Source organism: Tupaia chinensis, unplaced genomic scaffold (assembly GCF_000334495.1).
Source record: "Tupaia chinensis unplaced genomic scaffold, TupChi_1.0 Scaffold000532_1, whole genome shotgun sequence".
Classification (NCBI taxonomy): Eukaryota; Metazoa; Chordata; class Mammalia; order Scandentia; family Tupaiidae; genus Tupaia; species Tupaia belangeri.
Genome location: NW_006160045.1, coordinates 3,221,559 through 3,241,534, shown reverse-complemented (window position 1 = coordinate 3,241,534; position 19,976 = coordinate 3,221,559). Strand labels below are relative to the sequence as shown.

The 19,976-nt window shown below is 37.4% G+C and overlaps 1 protein-coding gene across 6 annotated transcripts in view; it reads left to right on the top strand.

The window, feature by feature from the left end:
• AKT3 (AKT serine/threonine kinase 3) overlaps nt 1-19,976 on the top strand; it is a 335,945-nt gene that overhangs the window by 243,227 nt on the left and 72,742 nt on the right. For all 6 annotated transcript variants that reach the window (XM_006157219.3, XM_014591111.2, XM_006157223.3 and 3 more), the window contains one exon: nt 11,058-11,180. In XM_006157219.3, the coding sequence (XP_006157281.1) occupies nt 11,058-11,180 (123 nt within the window). The remainder of the gene's footprint in view (nt 1-11,057; nt 11,181-19,976) is intronic.

The following is a 19,976-nucleotide window of genomic DNA, read 5'->3' as shown; positions in this document are numbered from 1 at the left end:
AGAAAAATTTAGGAAAGATAGAAAATAACAGGATAAGGATTTTTGCCTATGATCTGTAAGTGGGGGGTGAGGGCAGGCTGGGGGTTTCACAGCAGTGAAGGTGGACCCAGAGAAGGGCAGGAGAGGCAGAGATTGCAATACTGTTTCTTAATAAATTGAAAATTGCCTAATCCATTTTTTTTTCTCTATTTTATTGATTATTATGAGTGGTGTGTTTTTCACATAGTATATTATACTTGTGTTAATTACCCATGTCCTCTACCCATTTCCTTGTGTTTTACTCTTTTTTTTTTTTTTGGATTTTTTTTTTATTATCATCATCATAATCTTCTTTATATTACATTGGATTACATATAACTTTACAGTGTATTACATTGTTTTTTCAAAAGGGAATGCCATGCATGTCAGTCAGTACAGAGACATTAATCTCCCCACTTCAACATTCCATATCTTTTCTGTTTTCCCCAATCATTATTTTTATTATTCTAATTATTTTTATAAAACAGTCAATTGCTATTTCTCATTTTGCTTGTAAAAATACTTTGCCCATCATGAAATACTTCTCAGACCAATCCAGTTGAGAATACTATACATGTCATCATCAACAGTTAATAAGCCCTATCTGTTTCTCACTAACGTCCTGCCTCTCTGTTGTTCACTTGCTATCTTTCTCTATCCTCTTCTCTTCACTTACCCCATTCCACACTGTCCTATTCTCATTAAGTACCTTCACTGCTTTTATGTCCTCCGATTTTTTGCTCTCTATCATACCCCCATTCCACACTGTCCTATTCTCATTAAGTACCTTCACTGCTTTTATGTCCTCCGATTTTTTGCTCTCTATCATAGAGTGTGGATAGTCAGTATATATTGAGTCGATACATACAATATCTTTCTTTCATAGCCTGGCTTACTTCACTCAGCAATAGATCCTCCATATCTGACCATTTTCTATCAAATTCCAGGGTCTTGTTATTTTTTATGGCTGAGTAGTATTCCATAGAGTATATATACCACACTTTTCCAATCCATTCATCAGTTTGTGGACATTTAGGTTGGTTCCATGTCTTGGCAATTGTGAATAATGCTGCAATAAACATGGATGTGCAAGCACTTTTCTGACTGAGCGTTCTCCTGTCTTTTGGGTAAATACCCAGAAGTGGGATTGCTGGATCAAATGGTAGTTCTATTTGTAGATCTTTGAGGAACCTCCATATTGTTCTCCACAGTGGTTGAACTAGTTTACATTCCCACCAACAGTGTAGGAGGGTTCCCTTTTCACCACATCCCCGCCAACACTTATCACTTTTTATATTCTTAATCTTTGCCATTCTGACAGGGGTTAGGTGGTATCTCATTGTGGTTTTTATCTGCATCTCCCTTATGATGAGGGATGTTGAGCATTTCCTCATATGCTTTTTGGCTGTTCGTATGTCTTCCTTAGAGAGACTTTTGTTCAGCTCACTTTCCCATCTTTTAATCGGGTTAATCATTTTTTTTCGCATAAGGCACTTGAGTTCCCTATGTATTCTCGTTATCAGTCCCTTGTCTGAGGCATATTTAACAAAAATATTTTCCCATTCTGAGGGTTGTCGGTTCACACTTGTTACTGTGTCCTTTGCTGTGCAGAAACTTCTTAGTCTAATATAGTCCCACTTGTCTATTTTAGGGATTATTGCCTGTGCTTTGGGAGTCTTATTTAAGAAGTCTTTGCCTACTCCAATGTCTCCCAGAGTTTCCCCAGCATTTTCCACAAGTAGTTTTATTGTCTGAGGTCTTAGGTTCAGATCTTTGATCCATTTTGAGTTGACTGTTGTTAATGGTGAAAGATGGGGGTTCAGTTTCATCTTTCTGCAGGTGGATACCCAGTTTTTCCAGCACCATTTACTAAAGAGGTTTTCCTTTTCCCAATGGATTGACTGATATCCTTTGTCAAAGATCAGTTGGCTATAAGCTTTGGGAGTTATTTCTGGGGTCTCTATTCTCTTCCATTGGTCCACATGTCTGTTTTTATGCCAATACCATGCTGTTTTGATGACCACAGCTTTATAGTATATCTTGGGATCAGGGAGTGATATGCCTCCTACTCCATTCTTCTTACGCAGGATTGCTTTTGCAATACGAGGTCTTTTATGGTTCCAGACAAATTCTATAATTGTCTTTTCTAGATCTCTGAAGAATATCTCTGGTATTTTGATTGGAATTGCATTAAACATGTAGATTAATTTGGGTAGAATTGCCATTTTGATTATGTTAATTCTACCAATCCAGGAGCATGGGATGTCCTTCCACTTTTTTATGTCACTTTCAATGTCTTTTTTAAGATTCTCGTAGTTTTCTTTATAAAGGTCTTTGACTTTCTTAGTTAGGTTTATCCCTAGATATCTTATACATCTTGTGGCTACGGTGAAAGGGATTCCTTTCTTCAGCTCTGCTTCATTCAACTTGTTGTTCATAAATAGAAATGCTATAGATTTTTGGATATTGATTTTGTATCCTGCCACCTTACTGTATTCACTTATTACTTCAAGCAGTTTTTTCATGGATACCTTTGGGTCTTCTAAGTATACCATCATGTCATCTGCAAATAAAGATATTTTCAACTCTTCTTTGCCTATTCGAATGCCTTTAATACTGTTCTCTTCTCTGATTGCAATAGCTAAGACTTCCAGTACTATATTAAAGAGCAGTGGAGAAAGTGGGCAGCCTTGCCTAGTACCTGTTTTCAGAGGAAAAGCTTTCAGCTTTTCCCCATTCAGTATAATATTAGCTGTAGGTTTTTCATAGATTGCTTTTATTGTGTTCAGAAATGACCCTTCTATACCAATCTTACTGAGAGTCTTAATCATAAAAGGATGTTGTATTTTATCAAACGCTTTCTCCGCATCAATTGAGATGATCATATGGTTTTTATCTTTCTTTCTGTTAATGTGGTGTATTACATTTATGGTCTTGCGTATATTGAACCACCCTTGCATCCCTGGTATAAAGCCTACCTGGTCGTGATGAATGATCTTTGTTATATGTTGTTGGATACGATTTGCGAGTATCTTGTTGAGAATTTTCGCATCTATATTCATCAATGATATTGGTCTGTAGTTTTCCTTTTTTGTCATATCCTTATCTGTTTTGGGGATGAGGATGATGGAGGCTTCATAAAATGAATTTGGAAGGTTTCCTTCCTTTTGAATCTTTAGAAATAATTTTAGTAAGATAGGGGTTAATTCTTCCTTGAAAGTTTTGTAGAATTCACAAGTGAAGCCATCTGGGCCTGGGCTTTTCTTTGTTGGGAGATTATTAATTACTGATTCAATCTCCTGGCTTGTTATAGGTCTATTCAGATTCTCTATGTCTTCCTGATCCAATCTTGGTAGTTTATATGCATCCAGGAATTTGTCCATCTCCTCCAGGTTATCTTGTTTGTTGGCGTAAAGTCGCTCATAGTATCCTCTAATGATATTATGTATTTCTGCTATGTCCGTGGTAATATTGCCTGTTTCATCACATATTTGATTAATCTGGTTTCTTTCTTTCTTCTTCTTGATCAGTCTAGCCAATGGAGTATCAATCTTGTTGATCTTTTCAAAGAACCAGCTTTTGCTTTCATTTATTTTCTGTATGGTTCGTTTATTTTCTATTTCATTTATTTCTGCTCGAACCTTTATTATTTCTTTTCGCCTGGCATTTTGGGGGTTCGTTTGTTGTTGTTTTTCCAGTTCTCTGAGGCATGATGATAAGTTATCTACTTGCCATCTTTCCATCCTTTTCTTATGTGCACTAATTGCTATGAATTTCCCTCTTATGACTGCTTTTGCTGTGTCCCATAGGTTCTGGACACTTGTGTCCTCATTATCATTTGTTTCCATAAATTTGTTTATTTCAGCCTTAATTTCTTCAGTAGTGAAGAAGTCATTCAGAAGTAGGTTGTTCAGTTTCCATGTGTTCGTGTGTTTTCGGGGTTGTTTCTTGAAATTAATCTTGAGTTTAATTCCATCATGGTCAGAGAAGATGCTGGGTACAGTTTCTATGCCTTTGAATCTGTAAAGGCTTGATTTGTGTCCTAATATATGATCTATCTTTGAAAAGGTTCCATGTCGGGGTGAGAAAAATGTATATGTTGTGGATGTAGGGTGGAAAGTTCTATAGATATCTGTCAAGCCCATTCCATTTATAGTATCATTTAAGTCCTGTATCTCTCTATTTATTTTCTGTCTAGAAGATCTGTCTATAGGAGATAACGGGGTGTTGAGATCTCCAACAATTATAGTATTTTTCCCTATGTCTCCTTTTAGCTCCAGCAGTCTTTCCTTCACATATTTAGGCGCACCTGAGTTGGGTGCGTAGATATTTATAAGGGTTATATCTTCTTGCTGGATTACCCCATCTACTATTATATAATGCCCTTCTTTGTCTCTTCTTACAGTCTTTGTTTTAAAATCTATTTTGTCTGAGATCAATATCGCTACTCCAGCCTTTTTCTGATTTCCATTTGCATGGAATATCTTTTTCCAGCCCTTGACTTTTAGTCTATGTATATCTTTATCCATAAAGTGAGTTTCTTGTAGGCAACAGATAGAGGGTTTCTGTTTTCTTATCCATTCAGCTAGTCTATGTCTCTTAACTGGGGAATTTAATCCATTGACATTCAATGTAATTATCGATATTTCCATACCTGATCCTATCATTAAGTGAGCCATTTTCTTAGTTGTTTTTTGTTCTCGTATAACTGTCTCTGATTTTTTAGTTTTCCTGGTATAGTACTCCCTTCAAAACCTCTTGAAGAGCTGGTCTGGTGTTGGTAAATTCCTTCAAATTTTGTTTATTTGAGAATGTTTTTATCTTTTTTTCCCATATAAAAGATAATTTTGCCGGGTATAGTATTCTTGGTTGAAATTGTTTTTCACTCAACACTTTGACTATGCTTCCCCATTCTTTCCTTTCCTGCATTGTTTCTGCTGAGAGATCCGATGTTAGCCTGATGGGGTGACCTTTGTAAGTAACCTGGCGTTTCCCTCTTGCCAACTTTAGTATCTTGTCTTTATCTGTTGTTTTTGCCAGTCTGGCTATGATGTGCCTTGGAGATGATCTTCTTGGGTTGATTCTACTTGGGGTCCTCTGTATTTCTTGGGTCTGGATATTTGAATGCCTTTCTAGATTTGGAAAGTTTTCTTCCAGGATCTCATGGAATAAATTTTCCAGGCCCTTATTATTTTCTTCCTCCTCCGGAATACCAATTATCCGAATGTTGGGGCGCTTGATGGTGTCCAGTATTCCTCGTATATTATCCTCATTTTTCATGGTTGTTTTCTCAATCTTCTTGATACTTTTATCTAGGTCAGATGTTTTGTCTTCTACGTTAGAGATTCGGTCTTCTGCCTGGTCTAACCTACATTTAATGCTTTCAAGGGAGGTTTTGATTTCCTCTATCACATTCTTCAAACCTAGAAGTTCCATCTGGTTCTTGTTTAGGGTATCCATTTCTTCTTTCAAGTCATTAAAGGACTTCCTCATCTCCTGGAGCTCCTTGTCTCTTTTCTCTTCCATCTCAGTTAGTTTGGTCACTACAAATATTCTGAATTCCTTATCAGACATGTCCACGACGTCCATTGTATTGACTGTGGGTGATGTAGGATTGATGATTTCCCTTGACGGAGAGGCCTTTTGTTGGTTGCTCATATTTCTTGAGCCTTTGCGATTGTTTTTAGTCATCAGGTAATCTATATGTTTCTTGCCAACTTATTTCAGGTATCTCTGATTCATAAAAGTTGTACAGGCTTAGAAGATTGATGATTTCTCTTATGGTTGGCCTACCTATTACTCACAATTACCATTAACTGTTGCCACTAGCCCTGGAAGGCCCAAAGTGCTCGCTGTTTCTAAGGAGTAGTGAGCCTTCAACTGACCAAACAAGCAACACCCCAAGAGCAAAGAAAAACAAAATGGAAAAAGAAAATCGCGCACCGCGCGCTACTCAACTCACCAAAATTCAAACACTCCAAAGGCTAGTGGAAATGGATCAGACAATGAATGACAGTACCAGGTTGGTCGGGCCTGCAGCCTCAGTCCGCCTGGTGTCCGGAACTGCTGGCCGGCTCGATCCGGGTTTCGGGTGGGGAGGGGTGGGGGTTCGCCTTAAAGTCCCAGGCAACCAACCTGGGGTCCAAGGAGGAAGAACGGTGGGGGTGCGTGGAGTTTCGGTAGGGTCGGGCCTGCAGCCTCAGTCCGCCTCTGTGTTTTACTCTTTGATGTTTTCATATATTAAGGATATGAATTGTGTCATATTTGGTATAAATATTCAATTTTATTTCTATCTTTTCTATTTGATGTTAGTAATTTTTTTATGATATATTTCTTTTTATGCCAAGAAAATCCTTCATCCTGAGATCAGATTACTGTTTAATTCTTATATTTTTTATGCTGTCTAATTCATATTTTTATTTAACCATTAAATACATCTAAAACAATTTTGTTGTAAGGTGTAATAATCGAATTTTATCCTTTTTTAGGGTTAAGTGTTTGTGGCACTATTTATTAAATAATTTTTTTTACATACTTCATCGTATACTATCATCAACAAATTATCCTGTGTTAAATTGTTATAAAATAATCTGTTCCTGGCTACCTGATTTCTTGTATCATTCTTTTAATTTGTGCCTTTTCTGTATGAATAGAGGTTGGGGGTGGGAGAGAAAGAGAGACACCTCCAAGAGGGTCTTCATTGCCATGGGCCCCTTCAGCCTCAGATAGCCTGGATCATGGGCATACACATATGCCTGGCATGCATAGGGAAGCCCCAGGACAGGAACCCAGGACCTCCTCATATGGGTCCAGTTGTGTTGCCACTGTGCCAGTGCTTATTCCATGAATTACAACTTTGTAATAGTTCTCAATTTCTTTAGGCAAAAGTTTTCCTGAAAGTTCCATAAAAAATTTGGCTCAGTAGTATGCTTTATTTCTTTTTTCTGAAAGATCAGATACCATTTCTACCTTTACATTCTCTTCTCATCCTACCTAAGTGTGACATCTCTTCTCTAAAAGGTCACAGGTGACCTAAGCCTAGTAACTGTTCCTTTCTTCTTGAAACTTTATTTTTTCTTTCCTTCTCTGAAAATTATATTCTTCCTTTTGTTCTCTTGGCACTCCACCTCAATATTCTTTTCTACTTTTTCTTGCTTTTATAGGTAATGGTATCCTAAGGTTTTGTTCTCAACCCTCTTTTTAGTTTTTACTGAATTCTTGAGCTATGCATCGATTCCTTGGTTTACTGAATTCTTGAGCTGTGCATCGATTCCTCCATATAAATGACTCCTGTATCTCCCTCTGTAATTTTGGTACCCATAGTTTCAAAGCTGTATTATCAAATGCTTGTTTAAATTTCACCATGTCAGAATAAAACTCATTGCTCCTCTGTCCCTTTCCCCATTCTTTTCTTCTTGCTGTTTGTTGATAGCCACATCTACCCAGCCAATCACAGAGAATATCAACACTGTCATCTCTCCCTTGGCCCAGATGATAGTACAGGCTAGTTCCCTCAGGAATATTGATGGTTTTGAAGTGTATATTACTGCCACCGTAGCTGACATTCCTCAGAAGATCTCATCTAGCTCATATAGAACTTTTGTTTTGTTTTGTTTTCTTTTGTTTTGTTTTGGAGAGGTTTTTCCTGTAGGGTGCGTGTGCTTGACAGAAAGACAGAGAGAGACAGAGAGACAAAGCGAGAAATCACCCAACGGGGGGGATGACCACAACACAATCTCTTCTCCTCCATTCTCCTCTCAGGATCTTGGGCACACACGCACATGTGCCTGGTGTGAGTTTAAGCCACCGGGTCTGGGATTTGAACCCTGGTTAACTACGTGGGAGTCCACCAACATAGACATTACGCCAACTGCTGGTTCCCCAAATATAACTTCTGACATAACCAAACATCCTTATTCTTTAAATGTGTTCTGTTTTAGTTACCTTAACCACCATGCCACCTGCTGTCCCTGAGGCTATGTCTTAATTATCATTGTAATCCCTTTTTTCCCCTTCCTAGTACTCAACACAGTGACTTTAACTGATACTCACTGAATATATACTGAATTGAGAAGTTGGTTCACAGCCAAGGTAAAAACTGAGAAGGACTATTCAAACATGGAGAAAATCAGGAGAGTCGTATTACCAAAACTAAGGAATATACTTCAAGAAGTGAGGGCAATGGGTGATGTCCTAAGCTCTAGGCAGGAAGAAAAGGCACAGACTATAAATAGACCATTGGATTTGGCATTGGATTTGTTGGTTCTCTTAAGAAAAAGATGTACTGTGAAACAGGAAAAGGAGACATCAGATGTTCATGGATTGAGAAATAAATAGAACTCTTCCTCTTAAATATAATGTTTCACTGATATTCTAATGGAATTGGCTGGCAGACAGATGGAATATACATAGTCTAAATAAAGATCTAGAATCCTGCATATATTATATTTATTTAGGGAGGATCCATATATTCTGTATAATAGATGAGCGAGTAGTGTGCTTGACATTCTTTTAAGGTAATTTAGCAATTTAATAACTATTTTCATCCCATTAGACGTCTACTATAACACTTCATGGAGGCCACAGTTGTTTCATCAAAGTTAGTGATATTTTATATAAAGCATGGCAAAAATTATTTTAAGTTGGAAATTTTTCAGCATGGTTTTATTCATCATACATACTTCATTCTACTCCCTTTCTTTGTTTGGATGGTAACACTGATACATTAATAATAAATATACACCCATATGAAATGAGTGAACTTTTTTTTTAAGTAACACTGAGTATATAAATTGGCTTGATTTTTGGCATATTGTATTTGATTGTATCACACATTTAATACCACTTGCTTTAGTCAGAATGTATTTTATAGTAGATGATGTGTCATAGTTTAATTGGCAACATTGTTTTTCCTTCTGAGAGATAATGTGAAATGATGGTACAGTCCCATTCTGTAGCATCTTTGTTTGAATGAAATATGACAAGGTAGTAGGGAGTAGTAAAGTTTATGACTATCAGACAAATATTTTAGTTTTAATATAGTTAATGTTGTGCCAGTCTTTTTTTGATAGTAGTTATACTTTTTTTTCTTTGTATTTATTTATTGTATAAGTGGGTCATATATAAAGTCTATCTTTTTTTTTAAAAAGTATTATTTATTTAATTTCACTTATTGTTTTATTATTATTATTATTATTTAATTTGCTATTGGGCACATGAACTCACCAGAAAGAAAGAAATCAAGAGAAAGTGAGAAAGCAAGTCTCCAGGTCTGAGACTTGAACTGTGGTCAGCTCTGTGGGAGTCCAATGCCCCAACCACCTTGCCACCTGCTGGCCCAAAAGTCTGTCTTTAAACAATAATAGTCTGTTAAGTGGAGGCGAAGGTGAGAAATGGGAAGAAGGCATCCTTAGAAATCTGTGAAATTACCAGGAATAATGGGTTGTGTATGAAACAAATCTTGGTTAGCCGTAATTCTTACTAGTTTTGTAGAAGCATTAAGAGTGATCCATATGGTGGTATAGTTAATTTCTGCTTTTCCAGTCAACAGCACAATAACTGATGGGTTCACTTGTTTTATCACATATGTATATTGAGTATCTACTATTATATCTGGCAATTTTTTTAGCTCTGCATACAATCTTTAATGGTTCTTGGAGGATTTTTTTTTTTTTTTTTTCTTGAGAGGTTTTTTGCTATAGGGCGTGTGTGATCGTCAAACAGCTAGAGACAGAAAGCGAGAAATCACCCCCCGGGGGGATGGCCACGCCACAGTCCATTCTCCTCTCAGGATCTTCGGCGCACATGTGCCTGGTGTGAATTTAAGCCACCTGATTCGGGACTTGAACCATGGTCAGCTACATGGGAGTCCAGCAACATAGCCATTATGCTAACTGCTGGTCCCAAGGATTTCTTAATATAGGTGGATCTCGCCTTAAGATCCCATCACAGATGAAAAAATAATAGTAACAAAATGTATTTAATACCCTGATAAATCTAAAGTAAAGTAGAAAATCTAAGTCAAACCATTGTAAGTCCAGATGTTCCTTGACATACAATGGGTTCTATCCCAATAAACCCACCGTAGAGTTGAAAAGTCATAAATAGAACCATCCTTAGTTGGGGGCCATCTGTGCATTGAAATAGTACAGCCAAGGTTAATAGCTTATAGGATCTGAAGCCTGCTCTTCCTTCCTGTGTGTTGGTAACCTGAGAGATGAGATTTGCAGTGTCTTAGATACAGAGCTGGCCTAAGCAGAGAGCTGAGCCAGGTCCAGGTCCGGGTCACACTAAGCACCCAGAAAATATTGCTGACTATACATGGTATATCTTTTAAATTTTGACTAGGAACTGGTTGGGCTCATAGTTTTGAGTTATTGTATGAGAAGAGTTGGGCATCATAGTTCATTATTATTGAAAATATAAGGAATATGCATTATAATGGGAATAATGAAAGCTTCTCAATTCATTTTGGGATTGCCAAAATAAATTAAAACCTTATAGTTTCTCATGATAGAAAATATTGATTCAAACTTTGAAAATATTTTGAGACATGATGAAACAACAATTGTAGAACATAAAAAGTTCATACAAATCAGCTTCACAAATCAGTCCTTTCTTTGAAATGAAGTGTAGATTAGATAATTAAGTAGAAATATTGTGTCTGTGCTTGTGTTCATTTATTGTGATAATGTCTCAGTACTTAATCCTTTAAGAGTGAAGCAACAGTATAGTGAGGGGGGAAATGCAATCTGATGATGCATACTTTTTTCCTCTGGTAACTGAAGGTTAAATGGGTAGCAAGCAGAATGCCTTAAACAAGATTGGTATATTGATTAAAACGCTGATTTAACAGCTCGCAGTTTCCCCTTGGAAACCTGGAAAAGATAAGCCAGCTGCTGTCTAAGAGTGCTCAGGGTCCACTGAGAGTACACTATCTATCATCACAATATGGTGATGAGAGGTGTTTTATGTTTGTGTTAATTTCCCCCACTAAATCAGTAATTATTACAATCCTGTCCCTGCTGTTTACCCTGCAGCTGTTTTTCCATTTGTCGAGAGAGCGGGTGTTCTCTGAGGACCGCACACGTTTCTATGGTGCAGAGATTGTCTCAGCCTTGGACTATCTACACTCCGGAAAGATTGTGTACCGTGATCTCAAGGTAAAAAAAAAAGTAATCAAAATTTGTTTTTGCAGAGACTGTAGGGACAAACACAAAGTAATTACAAAGTTACACAGTTTTGAGAAAAGCCGATTTAGTTGGAAAAAAAAGCATTCTGTTTAAGAATGTAGTTCACTGCATTTGACAGGAAATTTATTCATTAACATGGATATAATTCCTTTATATCTGAGTTTTTTGATGTGCAAAACCATTTCTGCTTGGCTATTCTGATCAGTGTGTTATATCTACATTTTCCTATAAATATTGTAATAAGAGAAATGTTAGATATCTGATTATAAATCAAATAACTTTACAAGTGACATTTAAAAACAAGTTTGATTATTCTAGCATCATGTACTATTTTATAGAAACTTGTTTAATAAATACTAATTTTCATTTTAGTATTAACTTTTTTGGTGGGTTTAAATATCTGAAGCATTTTAATAAATAGCTTCTTACTAATTTATTTAGTTTTCCATTTATAAAAGCACTGTTAGTTTTATTGGTAATAAATAGTGCTTTCATTTCTCCTTTCTTTTATGGAGACTCTTAGAAAAATTAAAAACTCAGGACTGGGGAACTTTCTGTGAAGGTGAGATAGTAAATACTTTAACTTTTCTGCTGATAGTGTCTGATGTAACTGCTCAACTCTGCCATTGTAGGATGAAAGCAACCCTGGGCTTTATATAAATGAATGTGTTTGGCTGTCATCCAGTAAAACTATAGACAGACAGGCAGTAGGCTCAATTTGGCCCATAGACTGTAGTTGGCAGGTCCCTGGATAGCTAATACAAGGTAATAATAATTCTCGTGACCTGGTGTGAATTAGGTAGCTATATTAAGGAAATACTATGACACGTTTGGAAGAAATTTCTAAATGTTACAATCTTACTTCCTTAAAAGGTAAACACATAATAATCTTGACCTATTAAAATTTGACACAGAATTGCTATTTTCTATTAAATGAATGTGTTGTTGTATATTAAAGAAATCACAATTATCCTGTCACTCACATCTCACTCTTTCTTAAAAATTTTGTGGAGAGCACATGTGCTTTCCAGAGGAAGCTGGAAAGCAAGTAAACACCCCCTCTGGCCCTCACATTGGAGCATTGTCATACCTCAAGCCCTTCTCTGTATCACCCTCCTTTTGGAAGTTTGGGCACACCCACACATAAACGCTCACACACATGCCTGGTGTGTTTTTTTAATCACTAAGTGTGGCTGTGTTGTTGGCCATGTGGAATCCAGCTCATTTAACCATGGGCTGGCCCCGCACTCCTTTTTAAATACCTGTGATTCTCAAGTTACCTAATTATATAAGCAGTTGTCCAGGTTATTTAAAAATGTTTCTGTTGTGTACTTTTATGTTATGAATGACCCTGAAGAGTAACTGTCTTGTAAACTATTATTTTAGACTATGATAATGAAATAGATTATGTATGTTAATATAACCTATTATTTATTAAAATGTTAAAGACTGTAAAATATTGTATTTTTTAAAAAACAAACTATGACTGTAAAACATCTACATGAGGGGTGACTGCCCATTTAAATGTCAAAATAGACTAGAGACACATATCATTTAACAGTATGTCTATATTTAGCTTGAATTACTATAACAAGAAATGTGGCAGAATTCAATATCCTAATAAATTATATTTGGCCAAATAACCCTGTATTGTTTAAACATCTGGTCAAATAATCCTTCGATGTTTATTTTTTTTTTTTTTTTTTTTTGAGAGGTTTTTGCTATGGGGTGCGTATGCTCACCAGAAAGACAGAGAGACCGAAAGCAAGAAATCACCCCTCTGGGGGGATGGTCACACTGCAATTCCTTCTCTGTTCTCTCAGGATCTTGGGCACGCATGCACATGTGCCCGGTGTGAGTTTTAAGCCACTGGGTCCGGGATTCCAACTGCGGTCGACTACATGGCAGTCCAGCAACATAGCCATTACGCTAACTGCTGGTCCCACGATATTTAAATTTTAAAAATGTATATTCAAGATGTATATATACAACTGGCACACAGTTGTATACATAGCACTATGTGTTAACTTTCCAAGTATGCTTAGAAGTAGCTCTTCTCTTTTTGAGTCCACTCCCTCCACTCAATGTTTTTTGAATCCTGTTTGTAGAGAGAAAGGAAGAAGGGATAAAAGGAGGGGATTTATATTTAGTTAAAAATGAGAGTAATTTTGAAGTAAAGGGTAACTTATTTGAAATGCTCAAAGCTTGAAGATGCACTTACTAAAGAAACTCAAAGAAAATAATGTTCATTTCATTGCCAGCCATTCAGTGATATAATGAGGAAGATCTTGACCAATACTCTCCATTCATTGTGTCTCATCAGATGAATTAACATATTGATATATATATAGAGAGAGTGCTGAAGTTCATTACATATGAATTTTGTTCCTCATCCTTTCTGTATAATGGAATTAGACTAACTTTATTAAACTGTAGTATAAACTACCTACTTTATGCATGAGTACGAGCCATGTAGTTACTATGTGGACACACTAACTTATATACAATTAAAATGTCTCTCCTTTCTAAATTAATTTTTCTAAAATATATCCTTAGCCTGAAGATCTAAATAAGTGTATGACATAGGGCAGAAACTAAATATACACCTAGAAAAATGCACTGAATATAAGAAGCTAAACGTTCAAAACTTATGTTCTTTTTTTTTTTTTTTTTTGAGAAGTTTTCACTATAGGGCGCGTGCACTCGCCAGACAGAGACAAAGAGACAGAAAGTGAGAAATCACCCCCCGGGGGGGATGGCCATGCTGCAATCCCTTCCCCTCTCGGGATCTTGGGCACGCACGCACACACGACTGGCGTGAGTTTTAAGCCACCGGGTCCGGGACGCAAACCGCAGTCGACTACATGGAAGTCCAGCAACATAGCCATTACGCTAACTGCTGGTCCCCAAAACTTATGTGTTATTAGTAATCATCACATCAGATTATGTGTTGTGGAATGAGATCCTTTAGGTAGGATCATAGAAATTTAGAGCTAGTCCGTATTTTACAGGTGATGTCCTTAACTTAGATGACTAATAAGTGACTTACTGAAATTATGAACTAAATGGGTGACAGATGAGGTTGTTGAAACCCATGAATCCTAACTCCCAGTCTAATATTCTTTTTATTACTCTATTCTGCATTTCTCGAATTGGAATGAAATTTAGATGAGGGCATGCGTTAGATTAACTCTGGGAGATCTTTGTAAATGTAAAATTCAAATTAAACTGCCATGGCAAAGAAAATGAATATTTCAAACCTATCATGCTTGTCGGGAAAGTCATGATGCATTTTTGCATAGATAAATATGCAGTGACTTTCCTGATGGCTAATATTTATTCCATATGTGTTAAACATAGAATCATTAAAAACTGATTTATGGGCAAAGCCCATTAGCCTCATTATTAAGAGAACTGGATCCCACATTGCCAACCACAGTTGAAATCCTGGTGCTGGTAGCTTGAGAAACACGCCAGGTGTGTGTGTGTGTGTGTGTGCATGCCCCAAATCGTAACAGAGTGGAGAAATGGAAAAGGGATTTCAGTGTGATCATGACCTACTGGGAGTGCTTTCTGTCTCTCTCTCTCTTTTTTTCTGGCAAAAGCATAAGCCCTCTGGAAAATAAAAAAAGAAAAAAAGAACTGATTTAGGGACCTACTTTGATTTAATCTTAGGTTTGTCTCTGGTTTTACTGCTAATTACTTTGCGACTTTATTCAAGTGCAAGTCCTCTTGAGATACCTATGGCAGCTGTACTTTCAAGTAAAGCTGTACATGTTTGCTATTGTTTCATTCAGCATTGGAGGCAAAAAGCCTTATTTCATGTTCAAGTTAAGGTATTTTATCAGTTCTTGGGACCAGCAGTAATGGTTGCATTGTTGGACTCCCACATAGTTGATTGCAGCTTGAGTCCCAGACCTGGTGGCTTAAAACTCACACTGGCCATGTGTGCACGTGTGCCCAAATCCCAAGAAGAGAATGGAGGAGATGGGATTGTGGTGTGGCCATCCACCCTGGAAGGTGCTTCCTCACTTCTGTCTCTCTGGCCAGATCATGCACCCTATAGCAAAAATCCCTCTAAAAAAATTTTAAAAGATATTTCATCAGTTCTCATTTACTAGTAACTTGGTGTTCATAGCTACACCAGGCATCCATACCTTTGTTACACTTTACAGAGTAAATTGCTTAATTTATTCATATACATCTTAACACAAAATTTTGTTTTATTAAGAACCTAAGTTCCATGTGACTACTTAGAAAAAACTGATGTTGTTTCCTGATAGCATAAAGATTTGAAGAAATCTCTTCAGAAGCATTTTCAGTAAGGCAAAGTATGTATTAAAAACTTGACGTGCAGCCTTTATTTTCACTGTTCATGGCCATTCAAGTACAAATTGATTATCCCTAATCTGAAAATCTGAAATTCCCAGTGCTACAATATTCAAAACTCTGTGAGTGCCAACATGGCACTCCAAGGGGAAAATTCCACATCTGCCTTCATGTGATGAACCCTGGTCAACACTGCAATACAAAAGCACTGTGTAAAGTTACCTTTGTCCCCACTGTGGTGGCACAAAAGGTAGGGAACTGCTGCATAATGCCAGGGCCTCAGATCCCAGACCAGCCTGAACAGGCTGGGTGCAATAGCACACGCCTATAATCCCACATACCTGGGAAGCTGGGGCAGAGGGTTGCCAGAGGAAAGCCCTGTCAAAAAAAGCAAGCCAGACTATAAAGGAGAGGCATTGTATGTCCCCACTTAATATATACTGAGTGTCTGCACTCTATGACTGAAACTGATTGACTAAAAGATATAGAAACACAGTATATAGATGTAAATACCAGATATAATGTGTGTGAAAGAGGAGGGTCTGAGGAAGGACATTTAGAAGAAAAATAGGGAGGCAAAGCATTAATGGGACAAAGAAATGTCAAAGATATTTTATAGTTTTATCAACTATACTAGGGAGAAATGTTCAGATGTTGAAATATCCATTTTGTAAGCCAAATAATGTGATTGAATGTATAAAAGAAAATGAAATTTTTAAAAATACCTGTCTTTCTTTTTCCTCCTCCTCCTCTCATTTGCTCTCTCACTTTTCTCTCTCATTAAAAAAAGGAAAAAAATTACCTTCATGCTATATTATGAATTTCATGTTTAGACTTGGATCTTATTCCTACAATATCATGATATGAATATGCAGATATTCCAAAATCTGACATTTCTGTTCCCAAGCATTTTGGATAAGGAATACAGAACCTGTGCAGAATAGGCTGAACAGGAACATTAGCAAAGATGACTATTAACAATACTGAAATTTATTAAGAATCAGTTTCTTAGTGCCAGTCCCAAGCATAATGGTTAAAAGGGAGCCAGAAAGAAAAAAAAAAAAGAGGGGAGCAAGATCTATTTTGGCTGACCATGGTTCAGATCCTGACCCTGTGGCCTGAAAAACACATAGGGCATACCCCAAATCCTGACAGGATGAAGAAATGGAGGAGAAAGGATTGTGGTGTGGCCGCGTCCCATTAGGGGAGTACTTTCTCCTTCCTGCTCTCTCTTTGTCTCTGGCATATGTATGCACCCCCTGGAAAGGAAAACGAAAAAATTTCTTCAAGGGTTTATGGGAAATAATACATAATTTGCTGTTATGTTGTAGCTATGGAATATCTGATCTTAGTTTAACCATTTATGTTAGCAATGTAAGAACCTGCTACACAGACTTAGTTAATTTCTAAGGTGTGGAGATGGCAAAGGGGAGGGCTTCAGAGAGTCTTTTACCACTGCCATATCAATCTTAATTGGCTCCCTGATGTTCACCTCACATAAATGCGGTCTAAATGAGAAAAGCATGCTTGCTTTGCATGCTGAGTCTCAAGACACATCCGCAACTAACATTTCTCCCCAGACTATCACTCTGGATTCCCTCCTTTATAGAAATTTTAAGCTACTGCTGTTAAGAACCTCTTCCACCTTTTAAATTAAACTGTACTATTGGGTTATGTACATTATTTGTAATAAATGTTTAAATAGTATGGCAATCTAGGTGGGATCTTCACTGTTGTATCTTAGGTATTCTTTTCTGAACTTGGTGGGTTGAAAGTAGAGAAACATTATTTTTCAATATTTTGTCTCACTCTTCATTTCATGGTCATTTAATTCCTGCAAGCCCACTTGAGACATTCTGGCACTCTGTGACGCCCTTTAAACCAAAGTTTGCAATGTGTAGAGTAGAAATTCCTTAAGACCTTTTTGGGCCTGAGGCAGTCTCCATACTTAAACTGAGTTTGAGTGCCCATGCTAATGAGGGAAGTAGGAGCTAGTGACAGAACTGCTTATTTTACTGTAGCTGTCATTAGAGCCTTTGGGAGTCGCTGTCTCTGTTCTTTGTTTAAGCATAATGTCAGTCATCTAAATAAAATGACACTGTATACACATGGTATTTGTAAGGTTTCATTCCTGGACTTGTTATTTCCTTTAAAATACAGTGTCATCTATTAATGACTGTCAGGAAAGTTATGAGGTATTTTTATATGCAAAAATGCAACATGACTTTCCCAACAACTCAATAGAAGAGCCCACACCATTTTGTAAGTTAGAAATTGACTCTTTAACGCTCCATGTTTAAAAAAACGAATGTGGGGACCAGCAGACGGCATAATGGTCATGTTGCTGGAGTCCCATGTAGTCTACTGCGGGTGGCTTAAAATTCACGCCAGGTGCGTGTGCATGTGTGCTCAGGATCCCGAGAGGAGAATGGAGGAGAAGGGATTGCAGAATGGCCATCCTCCCCCAACTCTTGATGGGGTGTGATTTCTCCCTTTCTGTCTATGTCTTTCCAGCAAACACAAGTGCCTTATAGCAAGAATCTCTCTAAAAAAAAAGTTAATATTTTTATTGAATCATTACAGTATGGTAAGTTCTACATTCAGCATTTCATTTAATTCTTGAAACCATCACACTATTGTTACTATTATTTACCTCTATTTTATGAATCGAGGCACATAAGAATTAATTACATGGTCCAGGTCACTCAGTGAGTAAGAGGTAAACTTGAATTGGAATATAAGCTCTCCCACTGCAACCACCGTCTTACCTGTGTTGCTCTCCACTACATTTCATGCAGTATGCCACTGTATCATCACAGTGGCCCTCATGACCTCTTTCTTAGGCTTACTTTATTTCTTTCTATATCATTGAAAAAAAAATTTTTTTAGAGAGGTTTTTGCTATAGGGCGTGTAAGCTCGCCAGAAAGATAGAGAAAGAGAGACAGAATGTGAGAAATCACCCCCCAGGGGGGATGACCATGCAGCAATCCCTTCTCCTTCATTCTCCTCTCAGGATCTTGGGCACGCATGCACACGTGCCCAGCATGAGTTTAAGCCACCAGGTCTGGGACTCGAACCACAGTCGGCTACATGGGAGTCCAGTGACATAGCCATTACGCTAACTACTGATCGCGAAAAAAAATTTTGGGGGGAGAGGTTTTTGCTATAGGGCGTGTAAGCTCGCCAGAAAGATAGAGAAAGAGAGACAGAATGTGAGAAATCACCCCCCAGGGGGGATGACCATGCAGCAATCCCTTCTCCTTCATTCTCCTCTCGGGATCTTGGGCATACATGCACATGTGCCTGGTGTGAGTTTAAGCCACTGGGTCCAGGACTCAAACCGCAGTCGACTACATGGGAAGTTCAGCGACATAGCCATTACACTAACTGCTGGTCCCTCACTGAAATTTTTAAAAAAGCTTATTTGTGAAACAAGTACAGTGGCCAGCTGTCTTGGTTTGCTAAAGAACTTGTAATTCTTGCTTCCTGGAAAACACCTCAGTTCTGAGCAAACTGAGACAGTTGGTCATCTTCAAAGTGTTTTAAACCCAACCTCATCCTTGCATTTCATTTTATTCTTTATCTCTCTCTACCCTCTGGTGAGGCACAGTGATGATATGAAGATAGAGAATTAGGGGCAAGTCATGACTATATATATATATATAAAATAACTATTGAAAACAGTGTTTAGGGCCAGCCAATGGCATGGTGATTAAAGCGGCTAGATCTCATATGGGCCGACTCCCTGAGTCCTTGACCAGCAGCTTAAAAAACATGCCAGGTGTGTGTGCATGAGTGCCCAAACTCCTGAGAGAAGAATGAGGAGAAGGGATTGTGATGTGGCCATTCCCTCTGAAGGATGATTTCTTACTTTCCCTCTCTCTCTCTTTGCCTTTCTGTCTCTCTCTGGTGAGCTCATGTGACCTGTGGTAAATTTAAAGAAAAATTAAAAATAAAAACAGTATTTATACATATGATTCTTTTGTATTCATCTATTTTAAAATGACTTTGTCATATTATGGAGAAATAGTGCATCCTATCATATTTTCATGAAAATTTTCCCATTAATATGAGTGAGGGTTGGCATAATTACCTAGATGAAAGTGGAATAGAATGTAGAAAGTACATCCACATTTCATTCAGTATTATATGTCATTTAAAATCTTACATATTTTTTATGTATTATGTTAGAAGATGAATATTTTTAAAGATGTTGCAGCATTTTTTATATATTGTAACCTATTCATATACTAAAGCAATAAACATACTTTTAAAAATTAAGAGCAGAGTGTATACATTTATATTCAACAAATCAGCAGAAGCTCTGCATGTCTTAGGTTGTCTGGGAAATCATGATGTAGTTTTCTAGCAAAAATACACCATGACATTCCTGACAACCCAATACTTCTCTTTCTCACTGTGACAAGTTAGGGGAG